The 23,230-nt window shown below is 38.7% G+C and overlaps 1 protein-coding gene across 1 annotated transcript; it reads left to right on the forward strand.

Annotated features, from left to right (window-relative positions):
• The first annotated feature begins 11 nt into the window (after positions 1-11).
• LOC117435586 (interleukin-7-like) lies at positions 12-18,621 on the forward strand. The gene is made up of 5 exons (XM_034058897.2): positions 12-516; positions 1,638-1,774; positions 3,624-3,695; positions 8,319-8,447; positions 17,691-18,621. Exons 1-5 carry the CDS (start codon positions 507-509, stop codon positions 17,823-17,825), a joined length of 483 nt encoding a protein of 160 aa, XP_033914788.1. The 5' UTR covers positions 12-506; the 3' UTR covers positions 17,826-18,621.
• The last annotated feature ends 4,609 nt before the right edge of the window (positions 18,622-23,230 follow it).

The raw sequence follows: 23,230 nt of genomic DNA on the forward strand, positions 1-23,230 counted from the left end.
ATTTGGAGGGGAGGCACATATCAGATATAACAAAAAATGTGCCTCCCCTTCAGATGGGCTATGTTAGGGGAGGCTCAATTTTTCAGCTGTGTCTGATAATTCTGAGTGGAAGGCTCAACTTTTCAGAACACAGGTATTTAACCACTAAGCCAAGCAGCAGACTCATAAAAGCTGTTTAAAATTAAGGCAAAAGTGGACAAAAAAAGGAACGCAGAACGGAGCGCACGATATGAAAGTGAAAGCAATTGTCTGGAATGACGGAAGTTCCTTATTGGAAAATAAAAGCTAAACCACTGCGTCGAGATTTGTAGAAACACAATTCACAAACCTGGAAAGCACATGTATTTAATTCAGGATTGTGCAGACATGGGACACGTGGAACTGGTTTAAAGATATTTCATAACTTGCTGTATGCTATACAACATAATAAAATGGAGAAGTGACAGTCAACTACAAGCCATGTGTTGGAGTTTCTTGTTCTGTCAATCAGCAAAAATGAGCGTAAAATGAGAAATGGTAAGTAGTAGTTTACAGCGTGCTAAGAAATAAGCTAAGATGTATTTCAGTTGGAATTGTATGCTTATTTTATTCACTGAAATCTAAGCTATATACTGAATGCTCAGTTGTCTCTAATATGAATGCTATTATATAATACATAATTTCGTATGTGACCACTAACCGTGTAGCCTGGTGCAATTGAACCAAGACACCTTCTTAGAAAAAATGGTCCTTTCTTTATTGACGTTCCTTAATGTTTTATTTGCACAGTATTTTGTTTAAAAATGCTTCTAGAACCACGAGTGGATGTTGTACGCAGTATGATTTGGGGCATGCAAAACCCCTAATGTTTCCCAAAACAAGCAATCATGCTACGGAATTATTCTTTTAATATAAATTATAAGCCCTTATGGTGTGGGTATTTCGAACCTCATTGATTTTATATATTGACTCGGTATGAACACCTGTGAGCCCTGTTTTTTGTTATAATACACAAGCACAAATTTAACAATAATAATAATCAGACAGAACTTACCGTGCATTTTCTGGAATTAAGGTATTCTAAATTTTCTATCTTTTCGCTCAGCAGTATTAGTTGTTATAAAAGAAAAAGTGCTGTACTGACCAAGGTTAACGTTCTCCAGCTCGAGCTAGTCAGACGAAAGTGCAAGTGACTAAACGTTTAAGCTACTTATGTTTGTTCTTACAAGTTACAAGAAAGCGTGGGGAAATTCCCGTATTTATGATAAAAGCAAACTAAAATATCTTGGAAGGGAAATTCCAATGTAATCCAAATGAAACCAAAGTTTCAGGATAACACACAATTAAATACATGTTATTTGTGAGAACAGACGACACATGTTCAATCATAGATACAAATGTATTTAACCCAAAATGTGGTGTGTGTGTGTGTTTTTTTTTTTTTTTTTTTTTTTTTTTTTTTAGCGTTCTAGGTTATAGATTGCAAACGATCCATTAATTATAGGGAGAGCACACAACATTCTGTACATATTAACGCCACCTGAGACACATATTTCAGGGTTTTATCCGTATATGCAAAAATAAAATAAATCAACTGGAATGCTGAATACATTTAATTAGTTTGACTTGCTTGGTTCTCTCTGTCCTTCATCTTTCAGTTTTCTTCAGGTATGTCTTTGGTCTTTATCCACTGGGACTAGTTCTGTTGCCTATTGTGTACCCCTGTGGGAACAAGACCACGACTTCTATAATTATGGATTACAGGAACCTCATTGGCAATCCAATTTCCGAAGTTGTAAGTGCAATCCAAACAAATTGGCTGTTTTATATATTTTATCTTTCCTGCATTGTCTTTTTGCATGGGGATGAAGGCATAGATTAGAATGTTTAATTTTCTCACAAATGTCAGTCTGATATTAAACAAATGTTTTGTTAACAAACTATAACACAATGTGCTAGTACCATGCAATGATGCAGTCCTAAAGGGTTCGGGCTTGTTGGCATGTGCGAGTTACATGCTGTATCCTTTCCCACGATAGATTAATCTTATTATACAATTCATTAAGGATGTTGTTTCTCTCATGACAATGGGTGGGGTTGAGTCAGAGTGGTTCAAATCAGGTCGCCTAGTCGCCAAAATAAGACCTTCAATTTTAACACGGCCAGTAGATTTGACCGTCAAATCGCCACGTTTGCGACTAAGCATTTACGGTATATACAACAGAACTTTGGTTCTGAAATATAGGCTTCCTGCTTCAATGTCAGAATCTGCACCGCCCTGTTGATTTCGCAGAGCCCATCATTTCGTGGAACCAGACCCTTTTCTTGTTTCCATAGTAACGTGCACCAGCCAGTCAAGTTAGAGTAGAACAGCGGAAATTACGTACCGAATTCAAACTGCGTTTGCAGTTCGGAAGAGACGGGTATTGCAAATTTAAAGAACATCACGAAACTAAAAAACTTGAAAAGCAAGTAGATTCCCATCACCCCAACAACAACAATGAATGCAAGGACTGTTGAGGTGTCTGTGTGTCCTCACAGCACCAACAGGGGAGTTTAAAATAACTGCATAGATTAAAAAAGATTCTCTGTGTTGCAGGAGTGTTGCAGCAGCGCTACAGCCGCGCCACAGACATTGAGTTTCCCTGACACGCTCTTACTTACCTTAAATAAAATGTCAAAGAAACTGAAGCAAAAATCAAATCTATTTGCATTTGGATTTGGAAAATCCACATCTGGTTAACTCCGTGAAAATGATAATGTAACTGAAGACGAGGAGGAGTTAACAGAGTGTTAGTATTTCAGCCAGTAACTGAAAAATAAAGAAATGTGTTCACTTCCCTGGAATTTTTGTATAGTTATCTTCCCTGGCATTTGAATAATGTAGTTCTGTTTCTTGGCATTTTATGTATATACTTCACACTGCCATTTTATGCACACAGAAAATTCCCTAGCATTTAATGTATATAGCTTCCTGGAATTTGATGGAGTTAGTTCTCTGGCATTCGATTGTATATAGTTCCCCTCCCACAATTTAAAGATAATAATAATAATAATAATAATAATAATAATAATAATAATAATAATAATAATAATAAACACCCATTACATGAAAATAAAGCATGCAAAAGCAGTGTGTGTGTGCAACATGTACATGTCTCCTCATATTGTCCCTGTTTGAAAATGTTGGCCCCCATAAAAGTTCACTTGGCCACCAGCATACAAAGTAATTTGTCCCACCCTGGGTTGAGTTCTAATAGGGCAGCAAGATTGTGTCAGGGCTTCAGATTGAACTGACCACATTTAACTTACTGTATATCGCTTTAACAAGCGATATACAGAAGCAGTAGTGAGGGCAGCAGTGTGGAGTAGTGGTTAGGGCTCTGGACTCTTGACCAGAAGGTTGTGGGTTCAATCCCAGGTGGGGGACACTGCTGCTGTACCCTTGAGCAAGGTACTTTACCTAGATTGCTCCAGTAAAAAACCCAACTGTATAAATGGGTAATTGTATGTAAAAATAATGTAATTGTATGTAAAAAATAATGTGATATCTTGTAACAATTGTAAGTTACCCTGGATAAGGGTACCTGCTAAGTAATAATAATAACAAACCTTTTTTTTTTTTTTTTTTTTTTTCCCCCTAGCATGAAATAATTACAAGAAAAATTAATCAAACCTGCCTGGAAAACCAGACTCGTACCTGTGAACAAAATAAAGTGAGTCAATATTTCTGTCTGAGTTTAATGTACTCTTATTGTTATAACCATTCATTTATATGTGTGGTGGGAGACAAAACTGAACCAAAGAAGATCACACATAACCAAATACATTTCATTGTTCTATTGGGGTCTATTTGGTTGATATAAATAGCAGTCCACTTACTTTTCACTCTGTTCCAGCCAGGTCTTTAGTTACTTAATTGATCACCTACATCAGGTTCCATTAAACAATTAACGATCCGGTTGGAACAAGGCTCAGGGCTGTTCAGTTGAATAATTAAATACCTGGCTGGTTCAAGGTCGTAGACTGAAATAGATTGGAAAATATATATATATATATATATATATATATATATATATATATATATATATATATATAAACAAGTAGCTTTCGAGTTAAGGGGAATGAAAGCAATGAATAGAGAACAATGGGTAATCGGGAGATATGCAAATTTCAGCATTACAAGAGCCAATCAAATCGTGTGAAAGTCGCTGTTAATGTGCTAAACAAAAGGATTATGCAATACAGTAATCACAAATATGCGTTAATGTGGAACAAATATATTAAAAACAACTCATGATGTGTTGGTTTCAAACACAGGTACTTTGTTGAAATATTAAAATTAATTATGCAGAAAATATGGAAACTTACACAAACACTGTTAATATAATAAATTTATAATTTGTGTGTATTTGCTAATTAGTTATAAGGGTATATAAAATCATAGACCTACTTACAACGTAGTTGCGACAAAAATGGATGAATGGAGAAGATGCAGACAAACACTGGCTGGATTAAGTCTTGTATGGGAAGAACTCCTTCAGTCCCATGCAATGGGTTTGCAGGAAAGGAATCGTGCATCTATTGCTTTTTTATCTAGAGCTTTCTTTCCAGCAGACACCCTCATCCACTTCATCCCTATGTACAGACCTCTATTTGTGCATCGGCAGTAAAGATGAATGCGGTCGCATCATCGTCCCTCTGTTTGGTGGGAGGAGGTTGTGCTTCACGAGTCTTTCTCTGACGAACAATGGATTGAAACATTTCGGGTCATCCGACCTACGTTTGACCAACTGGTGGAACTTGTACGGGTGGACATGGAGCCGTCACCAATACATGTCCATACACCTGTGCGCTGCAGAAGCGAGTGGGTATTGCTCTTTACAAACTTCTCGGACCGCTGATTCGGCAGGATTGCGCAAAGCAGAACGGGTGCCCACCTCAGCAGGAGCTGGGAGAGGCACCTGCATTTCTCTTGTTATTGTGCGCAGAAATTCGGCGTGCAACGCAACCACCTCTTGGTGCTGTTGATAAGCGTGGTCCAGCCTTTCCAAAAGGTGGCTGTATTGCGGATCCTGCCTGGCAGGGGTGCCTGCAATCAGACGGTACATCCTTCTGTACTCCAGGCACATCAGACGATGCTCCTGGATCAGCAGCTACAGCAGCTACAGTGTTCAAACCAATTTTAATTTAAAGAAGAACAGTTGTGAATTGCTTCACAGCTTTTGTTTTCCATGTGAATCCTAAGAATAATATGTGAAAAACAAAACATATCGCACATGCACACACACTTAGCCTGACATGCGTAAAATGGCTTGATATCCACAACCATTTGTTTTTTTCACAAATTATTATTAGGATTCACATGTAAAACAGAAGCTGTGAAACAATTCACAACTGCTCGCCTTTAAATTAAAGTTGTTTTGAAAATGCTAGCTGCTGTGGTTGGGGATATCAAGCACTTTTAATTGACGCTGGGACGGTGGTGTGTATATGCGATATGTTATTGTATTCACAAATTATTCTTAGGCTTCACAGGTAAAACACAGACTATGAAACAATTCACATTTGGCATCCTTTAAAATAAAGTTAGTTTGGACGCTCTAGCTACTGTGGTTCGGGAGATAAAGCCCTTTTACGCATGGCTGAGGCTAAGTGTGCGTATGTGCGGTATGTTATTATTTGCCAGAAATTATTCTTAGGATTCACATGTAAAACAGAGACTGTGAAACAGTTCACAATTGGTCAACCTGGTATTGAGTGCTGTCAGAAGGGGTGGAAGCTTGAAACATCCTGCGGGAAAAAAGCTACTTTATTCTTAGCATTATTATTATGATAATAATGCTGGTCATAACGATCTAGTATTTCTCATTCATCGTTCATAATACACTGAAATAATAAATAATGGTATAAATCAACATCTCTATATGCAATTTATATATAATTTAGCCACTACCCTCATCAGGAGAAGCAGATTGATGATAATGGATAGATGGATATTTAACTGATTTGTTTTAGTAAGACTGGGATAAGGAAAATCTTACTTACGCTACAGAGGAGGACAGAAAGACCGTATCCCAGAGAAGAGCGTTCTTTTACACAGGGGAAGTGGAGGAGGTATCGTGTTATTTCATGAAAGTCTATCGTTAAGTATTTTGCACGACTGTGTAGTTTGTTGCTATGGGACTAATTAGGCCAATTAGAGTGCACTTTACCGTGCTTTACCAAAGTGTAATGACAGTCACACACTTTTTAAGTCAACACTTTTTTTGCCGTGCACTTTTGGAACGAGCACAATCATGCGTCATTTGCGCGTGACACGTCATGAATGCACTATAGTAGCGCGATTAAAACTTGTATATAAACACTGCCACAGTTCACTGAATAAATGTCTGAGATCTTTATTTCTGATTTATTTCTGATTTGGGACTATTGTGTGTTTTTACTACCTTAATCATTACATTATGTCTGTTGAACCTGAAATGGAATAACATTCCAGGACCAGAGTTGCCTAACCTGAATTAAATGATGTAGGATCCAAATACATCTGCTATTTAAACAATCAGCAAAAGCATTTACAAACAGCAAGACAGAAATCTGTAAAGGACACACATGCATATTCTTGTGAGACTATTCCACATCGCTCTGGAGCAAAGGTAACCCTGGTGCATGTTCTGTATCACTCGAAAGCCCTGCGTACACGAGGAAACATGATTCCAGAAACAAGGAAACATGATTCCCGGAGTAGACCTGGGTTCTACTTTGAGTAACATTTTCAAGATTTAGCCTTTTGCCAGTCAGGAGAGACTCTGAGCATGAGCATGTGACTATGGAAGACAGTGACTTCGACAGAAGATGACATAGTTCGTAGTCCTGCTACAATCAAGCTTATTTAAAAGATTATGGTCCCCTCCTCTCTCCTCACGAGTCAGGATCCACTCCCTTGTCTCTGTTCCTGTTCCTGTGCTTTCCCCTTCATTTAGAAAGTTTTAGTACAAGTGCAGCACCTCTCAGTGTAATGGGGCTTTCCTCCACTTTTAGAGTGTGCAGCAGGAATGATCATGAGCAGCTTGAAAAAGTTTCCTGACAGTTTTTGAAGAAATATATTTCTGGAAACTTGTTTTCACATGTATGTTAGGCTTAAGAAATATGGTCACTCCCATATGGTTAATACTGTCATTGAAAAAGGAAATGCTGAAATAGATCTACATTGTAAAAGAAATATAGAAACTTCCTGTTTTGAAGCATAAGAACGCAGTCTTGTAATACTTTCATAATCTTAAGGACTCATTGACCTCTATAGAACTATTTTTTGTTACTCTGTGGTGCCATCTTCTGACAAATGGATTGAACTTTGTAAACTGGGATATATATATATATATATATATATATATATATATATATATATATATATATATATATATATATATATAATATGCAGTAGGCTCACCATGAATCAGGCATTCTTGTAAATGGGTTGTGAAAGAGTATATTCTTTATTGTATTTTGGGAAATTATTTCAGAAGTTGTGGAACAGCTCTGCAGTGGGAGTAGGGCAGCCGAGAAAGAATTTTAAAGAATGTTAATGAGAGAGTTTTTCTTTCACTTTCCTGAATTAGACACAGAAAAAAGCGTTTAAAGACAAACATGTGGTAATATTAGACATTCCCAGAAGAAGTGTTTATACTTGTGTTGATCCCGGTTTTTAAGCTATTTATTTTTGTAAATCAGCTGTCTTTGTCATGTTTTCAGTTAATCTCATAAACAGTTTCAGATAATAGCTTCTCTTTGTTCAAAATTTAAAAATACCCTTCACTTTGACCAGAGACCATGTATCATACCATACGGTCAAGTTACTTTTGGTATCTGGAGAGTAAATATTATAATTCTTCCACTTTACAACCACTACTCATTTTCCACATATCTATCTTTACAAATCTTTTATGAAAAATAAACAAATGTGGTTTATCATTTCTATTTTGCCTCGAGAGCTACAACTGAACATGCAGGTATTGTGAATAATGTTCTACAAAAATTGCGTAATGTGAACCTTAACATGTGGAGAAATAATATGGCACATTCGGTACCTCCTACAGTATTTATATATAAATAATATATATATACTGTATCTCCTACAGTATATATATATATATATATATATATATATATATGAACGCAGTCTTGTAATATCTATCTATCTATCTATCTATCTATCTATCTATCTATCTATCTATCTATATATATATAAAACATTAAAAAATGTCATTAAGCCACCAGTTCAAATACATTCCCATCCATTACAACAAACACTAATATCTATATCATTTTTCTTTTTTTAGGAAATTGGCTCCATTCGTCAAATGGTGTGTTCAATTCAACGAAGGAGACTACATTTTACAGAATTCCAGCCACAATTAACAATTATTCTTAAAACAATACAAATATCTCTTGGATGTGACTGTGAACTGGTAATATCACTCTCGGCTTATCTTTCTTTGAGAAATAATTTGTTTTACACGCATCTAGGATTCTGTGTAACATCCAGATTTGTAGTATATAGTTTGGGAAGCATGCTTATGCTTCAATGTGTTCTTGTTTAATTGTGCACACACATAAGGTACAAAGAAATATTAACTACCTACACATATTATATATCTTATTATATTGCAGCTTGGCTTCTTATCATATCATACGGAAGTGGAAGTGCACAATGGATGGAACAACAGCTGTAGTGTCACAAATGTTCAGGACAGGATAGTGAACATGTGAAGTAAATAGTAGGAGCTACCAAAGGGGGGGGGGGGGGGCATGGTCATGTGGTGTGTTTTTGATACCCCCTTTACTTACTACTAGTCTAGATACACATTCTTTCAAATATTCCTGTACATTTTAAAGGGTAATCTCATATACAGTGCCCTGCCATATTTGAATGAGCACCCCAAAAATAGTGGTATCATCCGAAATACCCACAATACCTCCACACCTGTGGTATATATATATCAACCGTCTGCATTGTGGAGCTCAGAAGGAGTATACAACATGCCTCTGAGAGTAGGTGCTCGTGATATTTTACCTTTTGCACAAGGTCACACAATTGGACATTGTGACAGTGGGCAAAGTGAGAGGTAGACTGCCAGAGATCTTAGACTTTCGAATGGATGTGTACATAACATTATTGGGAGGTATCGTTGGGAGTGTCTGACCCGCTATACACATAGAATATAGTTAATGATGTTGATATCCAGTCCATGAGAGGTCTTACCTAGCCTAATCTAATCAGCTTGTATTTTACACAACACCTTATACTATATTTTAAATATAGTTAAATAAGAATAATTAAACAGTGTAGCTAATCCTAAAACAAAAAATTGAGTAGTGTACAATATTAAATAGTTTTCTCACCTTCATGTCATTTATGGGATTTGGTTTGCAATTCTTATTCTGTTTTTCATCACATCCTTAAAACTTATGTTTAAAAACATTTGAGCTCAGCATAGCAAAGTTTTCTCTTCTAAAAACCAGTGCATGATGTTTTCTCTTCTAAAGAGCAATGGATTATGCATTTTGTTAGTTCCAGTCACAAGGACTTTTTGCATCACCAATATGAGACTAAAGGTAATAATTAATTTGATTATTAGTCTCAGTTTCAACAACTGACAGTTGGCTTGTTGAAGGTGAGACTAATCAACAGTCACTTTCTACCTTTAGACACATTGATGATGCAAAAAGCCCTTGTGGGCATAACTAGAATCATGTTGTAATTGTCTTAGTCATCCATTACTAACCCAAAAGTGCTACATTTAAGTAAAATTTAACTTAATACATTTTGACTAGAAGTCTGTTTCAGTGTCTTCAAATATTGCCATGAACCATGCTGAGAGCTCAAACTTTTAGAATTGTGCTTCATTGATGTAATGAAAAACAGGAATAAAAAAGAAGAAAGTTAGGTTATTATCTTAACCGTGGTTCCCTGAAATAGAAATGTAACCATTACCGTATGGGTATTTGTCTCCTAAAGACCCAAATCCTGAATATGATATGCCAAAGCTGCTCTCTGAGCCAGTGACGCAGTCATGGCCAGCCCCCGAGGGCACAAAAGGGCTGCGCTCACAGATCTCATCATCATTTTTCCTTCAAGCCTGCTGCAATCATGGATGCAGCGACCTTGAAGGTTAATGGTTACATTTCTATTTCAGGGAACCAGGGTTATGAGAATAACCTAACGTTCCTTTTCAAGTATGAAATGTAACCATTACCATATGGGTAAGTGTAGCAGGGGTAAGTGTAGCAGGGCTTGATCTGCAGTAGCCGGTCTGAATGGTAGTAAGAACCCAGATGTTTGTGGTGCACTGACGCCAGTACAGACATGTCAGCCACTAAGTGTTCATACCAGTGAGACCCCTGCTGAAAAACCGTGGGATTTGTTTTTTTTGGGGGGGGGGTGCTTTTGACGGATCAAGATTTTTGCAAATGGCTGACAGCTACATCACTGACCTAGACTTAAGGTCTATGCACACCGGGAGCGAAGCAAACAACATGAATACAGCATGAGTACATAAAACAAAAAAAAAACTGTAGCTAGTCAGGAAAAGAAAATACTGTTTGCTTTTGCTCCTTTTGTGGAGACAAAATAAAATAAATAAAACAAAGAAATAGTCTGGGTACACCACACTAAAAAAAATTACATTTAACAGTGAATGTTTATATGTGATCTGGTTTAACATGTAAATGATTAAAAACAATACATCTACACATATTAGTTTAATATACGTTTTTATCGTTTTTAAGTTTTAATAAAATCTTCAGTTAGTTTGTGAATATGATTATTATTATTAGTGAACATTATTAAAACAAAAAAGCGTCATTTTACAGAAATACGAAACCGGTGTGTGGCGATCCCTGTCACTTTTACTAAAATTCAGGTGAAATAAAGAGAGATAGACATACCATCAATTTCCAATTGTTCTGTTATTTCTTACCATATGGTGTCTTTCTTTTTATTGTCTTTATAACCACTGACACTGGCATCATAAAGGACATTATATTTTTCGACTTTAATAATTACATTTTTATTGATGTCCATTTCTCTCTTATTTCTGCGGCAATTTTTGCGTGAACGAGACAGTGACAGTCTGACAGCCTCTCCTTCGACTCTGTTTGAGTAATGACGTGTTGTGTGCAGAAACATAGAAGGCTCACGCAGACAAACCATCAGTAACAAGGCAATTCTATCTTTGGAGTAAGGGGTGAGTTTGCGTAGCAGCTACTGGAATATAGAATGGTAATGTACACCTCTTCATGGTGACCACCCCTCTCCCCAAATTAAATAATACACTTTGTCCTGGTGCTTTGTGCTTTGTCCTGGTCAGGCACGCATGCCTAGGAAAGCCAAAGCTGCCTGCGTGCAGCTACCAGCGCAGCCAGGTTTCTACCTATAGCCTGTCCGTTGAGCTTGGACACATGGAACAGGCTCTTGTTAACCAGGCGCAGCTCACCCAGCTGTTGCGTTGAGGGCCTATGGTTCCCAGAAAGGGACAGCAGCAAATGAGACTAGTAGGCCACCAGGATGCTGTTATAATTGCATAGCTGTGCGACGAACGCACTGGCTGAGTAAGCTCTCTTTAGGATCACCTCAGAGACCCGGCACTGCTTGTTAGGGCAAGCAGTGTCCTTCGAAAGGAGCGCTAAATTAAGTGCCAATAGGCGGCAATAGAAGCCTCAACCGGTGGAAAATGGGCCAGGCCCAGCTTCTCCAGATCATGTACCCTATAAAGGACGTCCATCGACCGAGAAACAGCAGGAGCTGTTGCCGGACGGTCCAGAAAGACTGGATTTCAAAAAGAAAATCCGAGTGAACTGGGGGGATATGGGATAGGCGGTAGGCTCATCATTGAAAATCGACTGTCTTGTTTCCCCTACTGTAGGCCTGGGCACTTGTAATATATATAAGCTCTGCCGACAGGGAGAACTTAACTGCAGGGGACGTGCTGTCAGACTCCACGTCCTCAGACGGGAACGCCACCTCCTGTTCACCCACTTCATCAGAGGTAATGATGGACAGTATGTCCTCCTGTGGCCAGTCTGGCAAGAATTCAGTGAGAACGGTTCCTTGGTGGTAAACAGCTGCCCAGAACTTTTCCATCTGTCGATCACCAGGAACGGCAACTCTTCTTCCTCTTCTGTGGGGGAGGGGAAGAAGAGGCAGAGTTCAAGGAGGTTTCTTTCCCAGGTTCGTCGTCCACTCTCCCTTGACACAAAGTCATGGGGTGAGGACGCAGCCACCTCTCTGCGAGAGGGTGATGGGGAAGAGCACTGAGCAGGAGTAAAGGACGCAGAGTGCTCCTTAGAGCTGCAGGATAGCCGCTTCTCAAGCATGCACTTGGAAAAAGGGGAACAAAACTTGTAGAAGCTGTGATTAGCCTGTGCCTCCGTGGCATGCTCTGGCCCCAGGCAGGAAGAGCAACTGCCGTGCTTGTCCTCAGTAGGCAGACTGGCCTTGCATGTCTCAGGGATAGAATCCGGGCATGATGCACAGTGCAAGCAATGCAGTGTATAGATACAGTTGTACAGATACTGTCTCAATCTTTATTATTATTCACAAATAATGCTTAGAAAACTGTCACTCGATCGGAACTGTGGGCAGCAGTGTGAAGTAGTGGTTAGGGCTCTGGACTCTTGACCGGAGTTGTCGTGGGTTCAATCCCAGGTGGAGGACACTGCTGCTGTACCCTTGAGCAAGGTACTTTACCTAGATTGCTCCAGTAAAAACCCAACTGTATAAATGGGTAATTGTATGTAAAAAATAATATGATATATTGTAACAATTGTAAGTCGCCCTGGATAAGGGCGTCTGCTAAGAAATAAATAATAATAATAATAATAATAATAATAATAATAATAATAATAATAATAATAATAATAATCTGCTTATAGATGTCAATCAGGCGGGTCAAGACCCGAGCGGCACCGGTGCGGGTCGGTGACCTCGGTACCGGTTTGGTATGGATCCACCGGTTTGCAGTCACCACAGGTGGCAAAGTACAGGGATGCCCACCTGTAGGAGCCACTGGCAAAACCACTCAGTCAGTACCACACAAAAGACTGAGGGAAGCCTGCTTGTTAGAATGAACTAACAGCCTTCACAATGGTGATGCTAAAAAGCTGTCACCAAAACGGCATCAAGATACTCTGGTCGAAATTGCTTACCATTAGAACCACTACTACCCAGCTCCTGGTCCAGGCCCTGGTACTCTCCCGCCTAGACTACTGCAACTCCCTCCTGGCTGGCCTCCCTGCGTCCGCCACTCCTCCGCTCCAGCTCATCCAGAACTCTGCTGCCCGCCTGGTGTTCTCTCTGCCTCGCTTCGCCCACGCTACTCCACTACTCTGCTCGCTCCACTGGCTCCCGATCACCGCTCGCATCCAGTTCAAGACTCTTGTACTAGCCTACAGATGCCTTGACCAGACTGCACCCAGCTACCTCCAGACCCTCATCTCTCCCTACACCCCCACTCGACCTCTCCGCTCCGCCTGCACTAGAAGACTAGCTCTACCTCCACTACGCTCCCCTGCCTCCAGAGCCCGCTCCTTCTCCACCCTTGCTCCGCAGTGGTGGAATGACCTTCCTACAGATGTCAGGACTGCCCAGTCCCTGACCACATTCCGGCGCCTCCTTAAGACTCACCTCTTCAAACAGCACCTCTAGAACTCCTCTGTTTGTATCCTGGGACACTATCACCCTTCATTTAAATGTGCTTTATTTTGCTCTTATCTGCCCCCTATTTTACTGCATTTAATCCTGTACTTCAGAATACTGTAATCTGCCAAGTGTTTAACATGTAGTACTTTGTATTTAATCATATCCTGATGTAACTATCACTATTTAATAATATCCTGATGTAACTATCACTATTATCTGCTGTATTATTGAATTGTGGTTTGTCACACTTGTACTTTGCTTGAACAAAAGTTATTGTATTTCTTGCTCTTATTGTATTACTTGTATTGTAACACTTGAAATGTATTTGCTTACGATTGTAAGTCGCCCTGGATAAGGGCGTCTGCTAAGAAATAAATAATAATAATAATAATAATAATAATAACTGCGGTTATACTCACACCTAAAACCACTGCCGGCAGTCATTATGATGGTTACATTTTAAACAACATTAATATTAAAATGAAAGACAAACTATTGGATACATCTCAAATGTTTTATTCAAACATCTGCACAGTTGAAACACCGTATTTAAATGAACAATTAAACATAAAAGGGTTTATTTTCTAACTTACCACTTATAAAGCACTACTTCAAAAAATGAAAAACTATAATAAACATTTCAAAAGAAACTAGTGTGTAAACAGGTGTAAACAAGTATATGTACATACAAAACTGTAAAAACAAAATTATTTTTTTAATTTAAAATGAAAGTGTAGCACTGAATCCAGGTTGAGCTGCAGCAGTCTGCTGCTTTGCAGTTTTCTGATTGAAATGTTTCTGCCTAAGAGCTATGGCTAACTTCAAGATTAAATCTCTTGCTCATATTTTCCCCGGTGCATTCCTTGTACAAAATGAAGGAACTGATAGCTGCCAGGTCCAGTAGAGAGAACAGGCTTGTACACATGTAAAAAGTAGAATATTGTAGGTTATATCAAATAACTGCTTTGCCGGTTTTAGGTGAGCAGGATTATAACTTCCTTATTTTCGTGATCCTGCCTTTCAAACGCTGTCAGGGTACTTAATACATGTATTTAGAAAAGTCATAAATGGACAACTGCATAACTTTCAGACACGCAAAGTAATTTAAATTTAAAACCTCAAACTGTCAAAATGACTGCCGTGGCGGTTCTAGTGATAAAGCAACAACAACCGAAGTGAGTATCTCGGTCCTGTGCAGTGCGGCTGAGCCCAGCAGCAGCTCTTGCTGCACGTGTGCTTGAGCACCATGTTGCAGACAGGCCTGCTCGTAGAATCTGTAAAAGAACAGAAAACACACAAACAGAAAATACTTTCTCAACAAAAAAAGTAATTAAACATAAGCTCCAGCAGGAGCTATGAAGCCTGGGGGGAGAGCACAAATTCAGCCAACCTATGTGGCTGGACCCCTGGGAAAGAGCGACTCAAGCCGCTGGCGGGACGTAACAAACAACAGGCTGTAGTGCCCACAATACACGTGTGACAAGGTAGCATAGGTATAGACTAGAAGCTGCATTTTAGCGCTTTAATTACACATACAGTACTAGACAAACAAAAAACACATTAACAAAGAAATAGGCACAAGGGCCAAAACAAAAGGTATATATGTTATGGACCGTTGCCGAATTCGGGCAGTTGCCGTAATACCCGGGCAGTTGGCGAAGTACCCAGCTGCAGCGGGCAGATGCTGAATTAGCTTAGAATTTTATGGCATTTCGGCATCTGCCTGGGCAGTTCATCAACTGCCCACAGCCACCCGGGCTGATGGCGAAGAAAGACTTTAGTGCACCCTGTTGTAACAAATGAAACGCTAATGGAAAGTAACACAGCAGTGATCATCCTCTGGGTATCTACTGCAGTTCTCAATAATAGTTTGTCAGTCGAATAACTTTATTTAATCATTAGACCGACTAAATTGTTTATATTTATTTTTATTTATTTTAATGAAATGCTGAGGCAAATGTCTAATTGTCTGAGATCTGATGTTAGACATGAAACAATATTGTTTGAATGTTTAAAAAATATTTTCTACAGAAGGAAAACTAAACTTTTTATAAGAAAATGTTTTCTTCTGAGTCAAATTGTCGTTCATATTTCTAAATAAGAAAAATACAAACTTTATGCTGTTGATTAATGATTCATTAATATTGCTATGATAAATTAGTTTTAGCATTGCGTTCTTCCTGCGTTTCGGGTAACTATATTTAACTGGGTGGCTTTTTCACATTTAAACTTACCTGCATCTTGCTGATATTGAATGATCTCTCATTCCAACAATGCAACTCTGCTCAGAAATTTGTATTACTGCAATAAGAGTAAAATAAAACATTGTTGCATTTTATTCTGGACTCGTTCCCCCCCGCCCCCCCCCCCCCCCCCCCCCACGTACTCCAACCTCCAAATCTAACACATGATGAAAATAAACTGTGCATTGATATTTTGTTTAGTTCCGTTGCTATAGCGATGTCAGAACGTATTTAAGTTATTTAAATAAACATTGCAACGGGTGGCTTAGTGGCGGTGTGCTTTTGCACTTAAAGGCAACAAAGGTAATTCACTCTCTATTTGTATTATACTGTGTCTGTTAAAAATCTTTCTTCGCCCGGGTGGCTGTGGGCAGTTGACCAGCTAGCCAAATTCAAGCTAATTCGGCATCTGCCCGCTGCAGCTGGGCACTTCGCCAACTGCCCAATTTCAGCAACGGTCCATAACATATGCATAAAACTCACAGACATAACACAGGACAGCACAGCACAGCAGTACACCTTCACCAGCACTGACATTAACTCTCCACAACACCCGTGATTACCCCTGTTATACACTTGTATCTGGAGCCTCATTAACCATTAATCATTCAGTTATGGCCTCAACCACATTCCCACATGCTTTCTGGCAGGGAGGAATTTAACCCCCTCCCTGCCAACCCAATATTCCCCTCACCTTATACCAGCAGGGCTTTCACCCTGCCACAATGTGTAATTAGTGAAAACGATTAGTTTAAATGTTCCATATAATTTGTGTAAAAACACAATAAATGTGAAATATATACAGATAGAAGCAACAGTGTATTTCTCTGAACAAGGCTGTCCGATCAGGTCAGTCTTGAAAGGGAGAATGGTGATGAGATCTGTGAGCGCAGCCTTTTGTGTCCTCGGGAGAGGGCCATGACTGCTTCACTGGCTCAGAGAGCAGCTTTGGCATATCATATTCAGGATTTGGGTCTTTAGGAAGTAAATACCCATACGGTAATGGTTACATTTCATACTTGAAAGGGAACTGGAAGCCAAATAACATGAATGATACGTAGGTGAGAGATTTATTTACTTTTGCACACCATTCTTATCGAACCTTTAATGTGACGTAAAGTCCTGATACAAACTGTTGTATTTTAGAGTTGCTTATAATGCAGCATTTGTTTTTACAGTTTTCAGAATGCTAATAAGATTAGTAATACATTAATTGAAAGGGAAAACTAATTACATGTTAACTATTTTGTTTTCAAATATAAGCTTTACCCAGGTGTAGACATTTCTTTGTGTCATATTTCTGTGGTGTGCAGTGTTTTTGTATGTTGGATTCAGCCTTTTATGATGCATGTGGTGGGGAAAAAATCACTTTCGGAATGATAAAAGGTATTTTACTCAAACCATTCTTTATAAATATGGACTTGTATGTCATTTTCAAACAAACTCTATGTTAATTTACCTCTATGCCATTAACTGTATACAACATGTATACTGATCCGATTTTATAGTGACTAAACAGGTCTAAAATATAGGACATAAGTTCTGTCGGCAGCTGTTTGTGACAGACACCACAAGAGTGTGCAAAACCCCTGGTTATGTGTTGCAACGTGGGTGCAAATGGACTTTGTGTGTGATGCTAAATAAGACCCTTTGCATTTATTAATCTTTTAGATCTATTTATATATATATATATTTTTTTAGATATAGGGAGACTAGTGTTTTAGGTCACTCATTACCTACTAACTGTTCTGTATTTGTGTTTGAAACAGGGTCGCAGTGCTGTCCGTAAAAGAGATACCAAACAAAACCCAAGAAGAACACAGAAAAGGCTTTGCAAACTAAAGAACCTTATAATCAATATACAGTCTTGTTTTCAGAAGTATAATTCAAAGGATGTCACCTAACTGCTGAATGCTGTTCCTTAAGAGACATTAAATGATTCAATTCAAACCTAACAACTTTATTAGCATGCATTTGTACATACTGTACCAGGTGGCATATCTTGTTGAAATAGGAGGTTTCAAAACAATACTTCTTCATTGTATTCTGTGTCCAGCTACACTGTAGCTTAAATGAGCGTGTACATGTAGGTGGATAATTGTGCTGAGCCCGAATTTGATGTTGGGGCCAATGACTAATGCTAAGGAATAAATAATTTTCCCAATTTTGATGAAAAAACTCAGAGCAAACAGCCCTTGTCGTAATGCGATTTTGGTACATGCTTTGCCCTGTCATTTTCTGTTCTGCATTAATGCTAGGGGTCGGCATAACATTCGCAGCGTGGCCTCATTTGCATGTTAGCTTTGAACGATTTTGATGACGGCGCAGACGGGGGCGACTATATTATTTAAGATAACATTTTTTGTATGACACAGGTATAGATCATTATGTCTGTACACTGTAAAGACGAGATGGATAACTAAACTTTAGTGATACTGTGAAAAGTTAATCTTTTCAAATGATCTATTGGCTTAGCACATAACTGCATTTATAGTGATGTATCCAACTTTATTTCCCCAGATCTCTGTGAATATGATTATTGTATGTCCTAACTTACATTCCAGCATGGTATTTCAAAAACAATGTAACAGTATGTCTAAATGACTGATTGGACTCATTCTGTATAGTATCTACAGTAGACTCGGCTCTGCTGTATGAGTGCTACCAGGGTGTACTAGGGCCGGAGCATGGCTACTTTTTTTTTTGGGGGGGGGGGGGGGGGGGACTACTCTGCCACTTGTTTATTAACTAAAATTGACATTTTATTTTAGTATTTGTACTTTATTAAAGCACTTGGTCCTTACGTTTACGGTTTCCTCGAAGTCGGGCCCAATAAGTATATAAGCAAGCATTTGTAAGGCTTTGAATGTTGAGGTACGCAAAGGTGGTGAAATAAACTATTCATGTGTCATCTAACATACAGTATGTAGCCACATTATAAAGTAAATTACAAAACTATTTGAAAAGCTTTGAAGTTACACTTATTTTTTCTGGTTCCTTTAATGAGGCACCCCATATAACATGTATATTGAGTGAGATGAAAGTGGTGAAACCAACTATTAATTTTTCATCTAAGATACAGATAGCAACATCTATGTTTTAATGCTTTAATATTTATTTAAACATATTGTAAAAAAATATTCAATATGATACACTTTAAATTAAAAGCTGCTGTTTCTCCTACTTTGAGGATTATTTAAGAGTCAAGCATCTCAGAAGTTGATAAAATACTTGACATAGCTACATTTACAAAAAAGCTACATAGAAATAGCTACACTATGTATGACTACATCAGTGTTGCTCTATTTTTGTATTTCTTTTAAACAAAGATATGCAAGGTGACACAAATCTAAAACATTAAAAAACATTGTTTCTATTTATCCCAGTATTAATATATCAGATTATATATATATTGTAGCATTTTTGGGTTCTTGGGACAAAGATGAGACTGAGGCTGTAATGGAGTTGAAGGCTCAAGCTGTTTATTTTTAACAGAAATAATCAATCAAAGGGAAGGGAACTGGGAGTTGAAAATTAAAATAAAATGGTATTTGTCTTTCCTTATCCTACCCCTTTTTCTCTCTATATCTCCCCTAAACACACCCTTCTCTCACACGCTTGTCCCCCCACTGTCCCGGTCTTTTCCACGCACCCCCTTATATCCCCTCGCTCTCTCCCCCTGCCCCCACATCCTTCATGCCAAACCTGCACCCCAATTCCCTTACACACACCCCCCTTCTACACTATCCTGATATATATACACACACACACACACACACAACGCGATGAAACTAAAGCTTTTATGATTAATACACAGTACCAACAAAAGTTATGGAAACAATAAATAATTTACAGCAAGACTAGGGGTGGGGATTTTATTGTTGACATTTTAGACCCCTTACTAAATATCTTGGTACACGGTATCTGAAAAGATAATCGTCTCCTTCAAAATATGTATAAAATGTAATGTGCAATTAATTTCTGAAGTATGGTATGGTGCCCCAAAATGTTCATTTTTTCTAGGAAAGCAGTCTTTCCCAAATGGGCAAGGAAATCCCCACCCCTTTTCCAGTTTCCATAATTTGTGTTTGTACTGTACTGTATATTGATGATGTCTTTATAGCACTGTGTTTGCATCATTCTTTAATATTACTGCCAATGCAATAAAGATTTTTTAACTATATATTATAAAATCTTTATTTAGAATCTCCCATTTGTCAACCTGTAAATTCCATACACCCACCATCTGTAGTAATTTAAATAGAAACCCTCCCCCAGCAAGTTTTGTCAATTCTTACCGATTCAGAAGTTATGTTTCTTATAAGTCTTCACATTGGGAATAGAAATGCTCCCAGGAAATAATAACATGGGAGTATTTAATATAAATATGTATGTTTCCTGGGTAAAATTGACTTATTTAATTTCCTTTATGGCCACTAGGTGTTAAGGTTCCAAATTTGTGAATCAAGCCAAGTTTGGATATATAAAATAAGTGTTACATTTGGGTAGTTTGCGTGGCCCAGTGGTATAAAGCAGCAAGCAAGACAAATCTGGATGTGTTTGAATCACAGTCTTTCTTTTTCTTTATCATAGATAAATAAGTGCTTTCTGTTGAAAAACATTGACATTAACAAAAACAACAAAGTTAGAATCAGGATCACCCATATAAACATGTGATATCTACAAAAGGGGGCAATTTGTATACAAAAAAGGGTCAGCCCTGTAATAGATGTAGTGCAAGTGTCCTTTCGCGGGCTAGGTTGAAGGCTACTAGCACCGCCCTGCAGGTCCAGTGTGCCTAACAGAACATTAACAGAACATAAACAACCAATCACAGAACACACACACAAACAGAACACACAGTTATGACAGAGCTCTCAGGTGTCAGTCTCACGTGGAGCAACACAACACAGACGCTCACTGTTAAAATATGTTGTCTTTAACCCAGGATTTATATATCACAGGAGAGTAGAATTTACTAAACTCTGTATCCCTTACATGAGAAGTGGGTAAACGCTATATTGCCCAAAGTAAAAGTGGGTAAACGCTGTTTACCTGCGTATACCCTCAACTACACCACTGCTTATATCCCCAAAATGGTATATTCTCAATATATATGCTAAATAATGTTAATACCAGGTTTCATGACAATTGGATAAGTGGTTCTCCAGATATTTGGAAATGTACATTTGTATGCATGACAGCCTCCTTCTCTGGGGATAATAAGAGACACCCTACACATGACCTATTTAACTGTATAATATAGAGAGATTTCAATTGAAACTAGAGTTGCGAGCAACTTTACGGCTACCAAGCAGTTATCGTGAAATTTAAGCGCATTGGTTATTATAGATGAAACGTTATCATCACAACTGTGCTAACTGTGTCAATTTTGGCATAAATATTGGAATTATTGGTTAGTAGCCAATTTAAATTAAAAATGGGCAAAACTGGCATGTCACCCATATTGATTGGCTCATGGCAGCCATGTTTGTTCATGTAGGAACTTTTCCTAAATAACTTTTTTAGAGAACATTACAAAGATAACTTATACCCAAGATTCACGTCAATCGGCCAAAGGGTTTTACACAAAATCCAACATAGTTGCCACACCATGTGACCGATCCATTTTTCCTTAAGTAGAATCAATCGTGGATATGAGCGCACTATGTACAAAATCTTTCACAGCTGTGCTATTTACCGTTCATGAGAAGACTTTTGAAAATTGCCCAAAATTTTCATTAAATCTAAGATGGCTGCCACACCATGTGACCAAAGGCTGCCATATTGACCATGGCACAACATCCCATAGTCCTCTACATCCGTGTCAAATTTCATGCATTTTGGTGCAGCCGATAAAAAGTTATAGGCAGTTTTATAGACAGTTGCGAATGTTGATGATGTCATGCATCACGTTTGACCTTTAGGAGAGGTCAGAGGTCACGGGCGATGACATTTTTTCATAGACTGCATATGACTTCCTATATGTCTTCAATTCGGCATTCCCTAAGGAGTTAAAATATATATGTAAATTCCAATATGGCCGCAACGCCGTGTGAGCAGTCTGTTTCAGTCTTCAGCAGTTATTACTTTCCAGTAGTCTGTACAATTGTGTTGGCATTGAAGATCATAAGTGCAACGGTGTTCTTGTTATGGTTCATAAAACTTTTTTTACAATTATCAATATGGCTGCCAAACCATGTGACCAAAACGTGCCATTTTGAAATTGACAATACTTCTAATTACCCTCTACAGTTATACTCAGTTTCATGTCTCTAGTGCAGTGTTGCGGAAAATTTTTCAAATGCCGCCCCCCTTTTTTTAGCATACTTTTTGTTGTGCCCCCCCCCATATTAAAACGTTAGACCCTAACTTTATATTTTAACAGTTTTTTTCCCCGATTTTGTGTTAATTGTGTATTTTTTTCTTAACCACAAAAAAGTCCAATGACTACAAAAGATTTAGAAGTGAGTAGTTTTTCGAGATTTACGATTATACTATAAATCACTTTCACGAATCAGCCCCCAAATGTAGTCTCCCATCATGTTCTCGTTATACTGTCCTTGGTAGTGGCATTCAAAGTCCAGTATATCCTGGTGGAAGCGCTCGCCTTGCTCCTCCGAGTACGCTCCCATGTTCTCCTTGAATTTATCAAGATGAGCATCAAGGATATGGACTTTGAGGGACATCCTACAGCCCCTTGTGCCGCAGTTCTTCACCAGAGTCTCAACTAGCTCCACATAGTTTTCGGCCTTGTGATTGCCCAGGAAGCCCCGAACCACTGCGACAAAGCTGTTCCAAGTCGCTTTCTCCTTACTAGTGAGCTTCTTGGGGAATTCGTTGCACTCCAGGATCTTCTTTATCTGTGGTCCGACGAAGACACCGGCTTTGACCAGATTGTTTCATAAGGCCCAATTTGATGTGCAGTGGTGGCATCAGCACCTTCCGGGGGTCCACCAGTGGCTCCCACTTGACGTTGTTCCTTCCCACAGAGAACTCGGTCCGCTGTGGCCAGTCCCGCCTGTGGTAGTGCGCCTTGGTGTCCCTGCTGTCCCAAAGGCAAAGATAGCAGGGAAACTTGGTAAAAACCGCCTTGGAGACCCATCAGGAATGCCACCATTTTGAAGTCTCCTATGACCTTGATGCCTTCTCAGAAAAATGCAGATATGTATCCATTTAGGCAGCTGGAACTAAACTGAACTGGTGGGCTTAAGGCCCCTGTATTTATACTACTACTTATATTACTGGAAAGTTCCAGAAAGTTCTAGAAGTTACTCCAAGTTTACTCAGCACTGAATCTATCTGGAAT

The sequence above is a fragment of the Acipenser ruthenus genome, chromosome 3 (genome assembly GCF_902713425.1).
Source record: "Acipenser ruthenus chromosome 3, fAciRut3.2 maternal haplotype, whole genome shotgun sequence".
In the NCBI taxonomy this organism is placed as follows: Eukaryota; Metazoa; Chordata; class Actinopteri; order Acipenseriformes; family Acipenseridae; genus Acipenser; species Acipenser ruthenus.